Source organism: Gaeumannomyces tritici, assembly GCF_000145635.1.
Source record: "Gaeumannomyces tritici R3-111a-1 unplaced genomic scaffold supercont2.1, whole genome shotgun sequence".
Lineage (NCBI taxonomy): Eukaryota > Fungi > Ascomycota > Sordariomycetes > Magnaporthales > Magnaporthaceae > Gaeumannomyces > Gaeumannomyces tritici.
The window spans coordinates 1639463-1646962 of NW_008804545.1; the positions used below are offsets into that span (position 1 = coordinate 1639463).

General features: G+C 58.8%; 4 protein-coding genes across 4 annotated transcripts; 2 read left to right on the forward strand and 2 right to left on the reverse strand.

Moving 5' to 3' along the window:
* The first annotated feature begins 41 nt into the window (after positions 1–41).
* GGTG_00511 (hypothetical protein) lies at positions 42–1183 on the forward strand. The gene is made up of 2 exons (XM_009218260.1): positions 42–725; positions 805–1183. Exons 1-2 carry the CDS (start codon positions 381–383, stop codon positions 1039–1041), a joined length of 582 nt encoding a protein of 193 aa, XP_009216524.1. The 5' UTR covers positions 42–380; the 3' UTR covers positions 1042–1183.
* A 239-nt stretch (positions 1184–1422) lies between these two features.
* Positions 1423–4284, reverse strand: GGTG_00512 (hypothetical protein). Its single transcript, XM_009218261.1, has one exon. The coding sequence runs from the start codon at positions 3473–3475 to the stop codon at positions 2324–2326; it is 1152 nt and encodes a 383-aa protein (XP_009216525.1). The 5' UTR covers positions 3476–4284; the 3' UTR covers positions 1423–2323.
* A 1994-nt stretch (positions 4285–6278) lies between these two features.
* GGTG_00513 (hypothetical protein) lies at positions 6279–6593 on the forward strand (the record flags this gene model as incomplete). The annotated part of the gene is made up of 1 exon (XM_009218262.1): positions 6279–6593. One exon carries the CDS (start codon positions 6279–6281, stop codon positions 6591–6593), a length of 315 nt encoding a protein of 104 aa, XP_009216526.1.
* A 103-nt stretch (positions 6594–6696) lies between these two features.
* GGTG_00514 (hypothetical protein) lies at positions 6697–7210 on the reverse strand (the record flags this gene model as incomplete). Its single annotated transcript, XM_009218263.1, has 2 exons — positions 6697–6978; positions 7157–7210. 2 exons carry the CDS (start codon positions 7208–7210, stop codon positions 6697–6699), a joined length of 336 nt encoding a protein of 111 aa, XP_009216527.1.
* Between the last annotated feature and the right edge of the window lie 290 nt (positions 7211–7500).

Below are 7500 nucleotides of genomic sequence, written 5' to 3' on the forward strand. Positions count from 1 at the left end.
GGGGGGCGGCCTTGTCTTGAACCCAACGAGAGAGAGATAAGGGATCACAAGCAGCAGGAAGCGGGCAGAGCAACCGAGAGCGGGCGGGCGGTGTCCCCGGACCGAAAAGGTGGGCTGATGGGTATGAATTTGGATGGGGACGCTGTAACCCTGCTGATGTCGCCTCGCACGCGCCCTCCTGCTTTTGCTTGCTTGGGGGGAGGGGGACGCAACACCAAGCAAGGCCTGGGGGGGCAGCAAGCCAGCGGTTGGCGACAAACACGGACAAGGGCGTGGGCAGGCGACTCAGCGTCGCATCCTCCGCCCAGGTGCGAGCGGTTGCAGTGGTGCATCGGAGGGGGCCGCAGCGGTCCTTGAATCGGTTGTTCTGTTTTTAGGCGATGCAGCTTGTTTGTGAAGGAAGCATGAGGAAAAGAAGAAGAAAAAAAAAAAAGGTCGCCCGCGCCAGCCAGCCCGCCCAGCGCCAACGCCCAAAGGTCGTCGCCACCATGGAGCTTTCTTTTTCCTGTTTCCCTCACGCTCCCCTGACACCCGACGGCAAAGCCGTGCGGGCAGGTCAAGGGTTATGTATGTATTACGCGGAGACGAGAGAGAGGGGGGTGGGGGTTCGGATAGAGGGGTGTGAGGGCTATGCATGGAGAGAGAAAGGTGTGTGCGTCGAGGGCCAAAAGGGAAAAATGGGAAGCGCCCCGGGGAGCAGGGGGCGTCCAGGCAAAAGCAGGTGTGTGTGTGTCATGTCACCGTCAACCGTAGTGGCTCCTTCCGCCCGACCCGCTTCAAAGCATTGAACGAACGGAAAAATAGGCGGTAGGGGATATGGAAAAGAAGGGAGAGAGAAGGCCAGCCCGGCAGGGGACCTCCTACAATGCACTACGAAAGACCTTCCAAAAGGCATTCCATGTTTTGGCTTTGGCCAACCGCAAAAGCAAAAAGGAAAAGGGAAGCGAAAAGGAAAGAAAGACAAAAAAAGAAATGGGTGAACGAAAGCTCGGGCCATTGAACAACAAAAACCCCACCCAGCCACCCTTCGCTTCCAGTTGATGGAACCCACAGGCGGGCATGGATGGATGGAGCCCGGGTCCCACATCGAAGAGAAAGGGAGAGAGAAAAAAAAACGAAAGAGAGAGGGAGAGAAAAGAAACGGGATGGACAGGGGTTAGCTGTTGGCAAGGGTGGGTGGTCGCTCGCGCGGCTCTGCACCCCAACCGGCTCGAATGCCCATTCCTCCAAAAAATGCCCTGGTCATCGGCGGGGGGGGAGAGGCCCACCCAGAAAACCCCTAGGGTCCTGGCCCTGCGCAGGAAGCGACGAAGGACAGAAAGAGTTCCGCTCTGGAGAAGGGGAGGGGTGTGTGGGCGGCGACGAGAAGGTTCCTCTCTCTCATCACCACACACAAAAAACCCCCAGCCGATCCACAACACCCCACATCCACAGTTCACGCCCACACTCACACCCCCCTTCGCCCATCCTTGGCAACTGTCTTTCCCACAGCCCAGGGGGCCCGCTTGCTCTTCCCATCTCAGATTCGGGAGAGATCGCGGGTTGCTGGCCCGTGCTTCAACGGGGAGGATCCAATAACAAAAAAGAAAAAATCACCCGGATCGCCGATACACACCCCCCCATCCCCCTTCTGTTTCCCCTTTCAGGACCTCGCCGCTGCTCGTGTGTCGAGCCACCCCACCCGTCCCTCCTCCACTCTATTGCCGCCCTGGCATCTTCCATGATGGGCGGTGCGCGCACATGATTGTGCCGTGAGGTGTCAGATGCGCAAGTTTTTTTTTTCTTTCACCCCCTTTTTTTTCATTTTTTTTTTTTTCATTCCTTCCTGACCATCGCAGCCTCCATCAAACAAGCCACCGCATAGTATGATTTTTTGTTGTTTTTGGTGCCGCGTATGTTTCACTGTGACAGACACCCACGATAAAATTATGATATCAACCATTGCAGCCGTCGATGAAGCCATCCTGAGGGATAAAATATAATCAAAAACTCCTTTGTTGCCAACAGCTGTTTGGGTATCGAGTCCGAGCCATTCATCCGTCCAATCCGTTGCCAGCCAATATAATCCCGTATCCCAAAGTGTTGTCCCAAAAGAAAAAGAAAAGGCAGAAAAGAAAAAAAAAAAAGGTATTCGCCGCCCATGCTAAATCCAGAACCTTTCCTTGGCGGCTCGCCGGCTGCGCCATGCACGCTTATGTCATGATTTATGTACAGTGAGTTGTGAGAGCAGAGCTCCCAAGATGTACACACATCAGATGCGGAAACGATGGTCCGCAACATCTGATGTGTGGTCGTCGGGTAAGAGATGGTTTTTATGCACCAGTTACTCCGACTCTTCACCCTCGGCGTCCTCGTCGCCATCCTCATCGTCATCGTCCTCCTTCACCGGGGGCTCCCATGCGTCCTCGAGCTTCAGCCCCTTGCCCGTGGGCTCGGGGCAGTTGTAGGAGGAGCCGAGGAGCTGGGAAACAGAGGCGTGGTAGACGTCGAGGGTCGAGTCGGTCAGGGGCTTCTCGGGCGGGTCGTAAAGTCCCATGCCAATGAGAATCTCCCCCTCCTCCTCTTCCTCCTCCTCCTCGAGCTGGCCGTAAGAGCCGCTATGCTCTGACGAGATGACGGGCTCGGGGGCAAGGGCCACCGGGTACGTCTGCGGAGTAGGGGGCGAGGCCGCGTCCTTCTCGAATCCGTTCTGGGTGAAGGCAGCCCAATGCGCCGCGGCCTCGGACAGAGTGCTCGACGGTGCCTTGGTGCTCTGCTCATCCAGCTCCGGGCAGTCGGATGTGGGCGAGACGGCCGCCTTGGATGGCCGGGCTGGGGCTGCGGTCCACTCGTCCCTCAGTGTGTACTGGGGGGCGTCGAAGGTCGAGTAGGGCAGCGACAGTGGCGAGAAGGCAGTGGGGGAGCTGTATCCAGAGAAAGCCGCGGGCGTCGGGGGAAACTGCGGCTGATAGTGGGTGTAGATGTCGACCTCGCTGTACGAGGGGAAAGGATATTGCGTCAGAGGCGACGTCTGCTGGGGCTGCTGGTATGCGTAAAACTGCTGCTGCGGAAGCTGTGCCATCTGGGTCGAAGGGTGCCAGCTGACGGGGCGGCTTGCCCGCTTCGTGGGGTCGACATATGTCGTCTCGACCGCGGGACTAGGAATCAGGGCCTGCTCCAGTAGTTGCTGATTCCTCCTCGCCAGCAGACCATCGTTGACAATAGTTCTCCTCCTAGCCTGCATGAGAGCCGACCTCGGACTGTTGTTTGCGCTGGTAGAGGGCTTCACTACCCGCATCGCGTTGCCGGCGTGTTGGCTGTGGCTGTGGCTGTGGCTATGGGAGTGTGCAGGCTGTCCGTTGGAGCTGCGCGAATATCTCCTCGTCTGTTGAGACATGCTGATTTGCCTTGAGATGTCGTCGAGGAAGGCGTCATGCCTGAAGGGAGAATGGCCGCCAACGAGGTTTGGGCCCATGTACGAAGTCATGGGCATCATCTTGAAAGGTGGTGATAGAAGATGAAGATGAGAGATAATGGTGTTGTTGTTGTTGTTGAGAGATTATGGTGGTTGCAAACAGGTTATCAACTATGGTGGTGGGAGTAGTGTTGGGTATGGTGGTAAAGTTGAGCGTGGGATGATATAGAAAACAGAGGTGGGCACGACGGGAGGGGGTGCGAAGCTGGAAGGTATATCAAGGCTCAAGTGCCAGGGGCGGAAGCAAACGGGGAAGTGGAGAGGCCCGTGAAAAATTTCGGGCTAGTACGTAGGGAAGCAACATGGGCATGGTCGGCATGTTGGAACCAAGGGAATAATAAATCAAACGGGGCGGATTGGCATGTATGTGTCTTGTCAACCTGAGCGTGTGGGTGCGTGTGGCTCAAAGGAACGATAATAGCGTTGGAGTTGTTTCTGCTGCGTCATATGGCGGCAGCAGGGATGCCATGGCATGCCTTGCCTTGACTTCACCTTGGGCCTGGTGAGAAAAAGGTACATTGCAAGGATGGGGGGACCGGGTGCCAGCCATAGAAAGTCTCTTTTTCCCTTCCCAGGCCGCAGGCTCGGAGATGGGGGAGTGTGAGGCTGGGGGTGCTTGTGGATTGTCCCAGAAAAAGTGGTGGATCAGACCGGGTTGCAGAGGTTGTGGATGGATGGGGACGGCGCAAAAAGAAGACGGAAAGAAGGGCAAAAAGGAAAAAAGAAAGCAATAAAAATGGGAACTGGTCTGCGTGTGATGGGCCGGCCAATATTATCCAGCGTGGGCGGCGCACGGCGACTTGACCAAGCCAAGGGTAGGTGGCAGCAGGGGGCTGCAAGACCCTGGCGCGCAGCATGGACGTGGTGTTCTGCCCAGTCAGCAGAAGGCCGGGTTGCGGTCAACTCAACATGCTGCCACGCCACCGCACCCACGTCCCTCGCTGCGTGGGTACGGCTGGGTCGGTAGGGTTGGATGGCCTCGGAGGATGCATGAGAGGAGGAGGCGCTTGATCAGAGGCGGCTGCGTGCGCCGTCACAACCCCAACCTAATCGCTCACGGCGCCCGGTGCACCACACGGGTGACAGCGCTTGGATGGTGGTTGCTATTATTCCGCCTGCGAATGCCAGCCGTTGCCTCGCTAGCCGGAAATAAGCCCGCCTTGGGCCAGAAGCCGCCGGCTACCTGTCCGACATGGGAGCGAGGCTGTGGCGGCGGATTCCTCAGGTGCTCGCTGGCGGGCTTCTAAGCGAGCACACACACACACACACACACACACACACACATTGTGCTGTGTAGTACACACACACTTGGTCCCCGTCCTCCCGCGCAGCCAGGCCAGGTACCGTACGGAGTTGCGTCGTGTGTACATTGTGTGTCGGTTCCGGGGGATGGGATACAACTGTGCACCATGACGACTGACGGTCCTCCTTGGACTCACGCCCCTGGTTCGCCCACTCCCCACCTGCTCCCTGCCTTGGTCTGGCCAGCGGCCAGCAGCCAGCCAGCCCCGTGCGTGCGACGGTCCTAAGGCGGGCAACGCAGCAACTACTACCGTGTTGGATGTACCTAGTAGGCGCCGGTCTCGTTCTCTGCGCCACTGGCGACGGACCCCTGCCGAGGGTGGTTCTGGAAGGAGAATAAAAACACAAAAGATAAAAAAGGTGTTGCGTGCGGGTGGAGATGACAGGGACAAGGGCCGAGGGGATGATGGGTGGGGAGCGCAGCGTGCAGAGAGACAGTGAGGGACGGACCCCATGGGACCCTGTCCGCCTGTTCGAGCTCCACCTTTGACCGGCTTATTCGCAGGAGAAACACAGCGTCCGTCCATGGGCGGGCAAGAGCCACGGGTACCATGCAAGCCATGGTACGAAACAGAGCGCGCTCAGCTCCCTTTTCGGCATGTGTTTGTCGGACGGTCCACCCCTGTCACCAGGCAGCCCCAGGCGTCGCTCTGGGCTGCGAGGTGATGGCCACCAAGAGCCCTGTCTCAGACGCCCTGCCCTCGAGCTGCCCTGCCAGCTGGTCCCCTTCGGACCCCCCACCCCCTGGTCCCGCCCTCCATGGAAAACGGGACCCCACACCATGCGTGATTATCGCGGTCAGTCGGTCGGCAGCCGAGGGCCGTAGCAATGAGACCAGGCCGCAGGACATGATGGGCCGCCGCCGCTCGGGATGACTTGCCATGTTGTCTCCGACGCAGCGCCTGCTGATGCCGCCGTGTTGCCGACGATATGGGAAAAGGGTCTGGCCTACCTGGGCATGGCGAGGGCGGCCAATACACACGAGACACAAGTCAGGGCAGGGCGCCTGGAATCAACGAAAACTCGACCCATGCCTCACTCGTACATATCCATGATGGATGCATGCATGGCTGCATGCAGCAACGGCGTCGATGTGCAGCCCAGAGTTAACCTAGGCTAGGCTTTGCCTGCCAGGTGTGCGTTTGTGACCGGGCCAAAGGCATTGGCCTCGTTGCGGTCTGGGAGTCTCTCCAGGTGTGGAGGTTCTTTCGAGGCAATAAGGGGAGGAGGGGCGCGAGAGAGCGTTTGATGTGGAGCAGCGGATTTGATGTGGTGACTGGCAAGACGAAAAGAAAAAAAAAAAAAAAAAGCTCGGCAGGTTTTGGGTTGGCCCAGGCAGGTGCTGAACGGCGTTTTCCTTGCGGATAGGTGGCGTGGGGCAGGCACAGTGGGGTAGACGTATTATTTTGGATGCGGCCGGGGCGGGAGCACCTCCTTTTTCTGGCTCGTCACTCGCCAGCAATCTTGGCCGTACTCGAGGCGGGGGTGTCAAGGTCAGGCCGCCAGGGGGGGTCCACATAACATGGACGCAGCGCCAGCAATCAATAAGCAGCGCGGCCAATTTGGAAAGCCGCTCGCTCCGAGCGAGCGAAAGGGCCCAGCCAGGAGCAGCAGGCACCGCAGCCAGCATGCCGCCGCAGCGAAAGCGCCGGGCGCGGAGCCCTCCCACCCCCGCAACCGACCTGATCCTCTTCTGTCTGGAGGCGACCGCCCGAGCGAGGCCAGCCCAGCACCAGTCCGGTCTCAGCCTGGCGTGCGCGCGTGCCGTCCGTATCCGCTGCGCGCACCCATCCATCCAATTCATTTGATGGCCATGGAACCGTCCCCTTTCCGCTAGGATTTCCCTCCTCCCACCAACGCAGCCAAGCGCGTGCACACGCCCATACGTGGTACTACGTACCTAGCAATAATCAAGTAGTGCGAGTGGCACTATACCTTCATCAAGTCAGTCGGTCCTCCTTATTCTCGGCCTCCCGGTGATCGAGGTGATCGCACCAATCGAATCCGGCGGGCCAGGCGTGTGCACGTGAGGGGCCATTCGCATGCAAGGTCGCCACAGCTGAAGGATGAAGGGAGGGCGGGTCCAAGCCTGCTGCCACCATTTCTGCAACCCCCCGACACGGCCACGCAAAGACCAGAGCGGTGCCGCCCTCCTGCTGGCTGGCTGGTTGGCTGGCTGTGACGGCCGGGTCGGCTGGCGGTGATACTGGGCCGCCGGTCCCCTGGTCCAAAGTTGGTCTGTTATGTCTCGAAATGGAGGCTTCTGCTGATCCCAGTTGCCAGCAGCAGTGCGGAGCTCGACGCACAAGTTCCGCACAACACAACACACACGATATGCGCTGCACCATGTCGGTGGATTCGGTTTTGCGAGATGCGCGCGCGTCGTGTCCGCCCACACACACAGCCCTTCTCCTCCTCTGCCCGTCCGTCATCCTCGATGCCATCCATGACCATGGCCGCCTGCCCTGCTGCCTGACGCCTAACGGACGCCTGGCCCCTTCTCTGCTGCTGCTCTGACCATGGACCTACGGAGGTGTCAGGCAAAAGTTTTCGCCGTGGGGCAGGTCGCTCCCGAGGCGAAGCAGGGGCCGGAGATGCCACGACCAATAGCAACGCATAAAGATTCATAAATAAACATATTTTTACAGCACTAGACCTGTGATTGATTTTGAAAAATACGTAAGCTAGGCCTTATTTGGTAGCAGCTGAACACGCCCTGCCTCTAGTCGCTACATGCCCCACGG

Bases quoted from the DNA above. Each gene is read 5' to 3' on its own strand.
- GGTG_00512 (XM_009218261.1), bottom strand. From the start codon at position 3,475: ATGATGCCCATGACTTCGTACATGGGCCCAAACCTCGTTGGCGGCCAT.
- GGTG_00511 (XM_009218260.1), top strand. From the start codon at position 381: ATGCAGCTTGTTTGTGAAGGAAGCATGAGGAAAAGAAGAAGAAAAAAA. The intron at 726-804 runs GTGTGTGTCATG...ACGGAAAAATAG, and splicing joins GTCCAGGCAAAAGCAGGTGT to GCGGTAGGGGATATGGAAAA.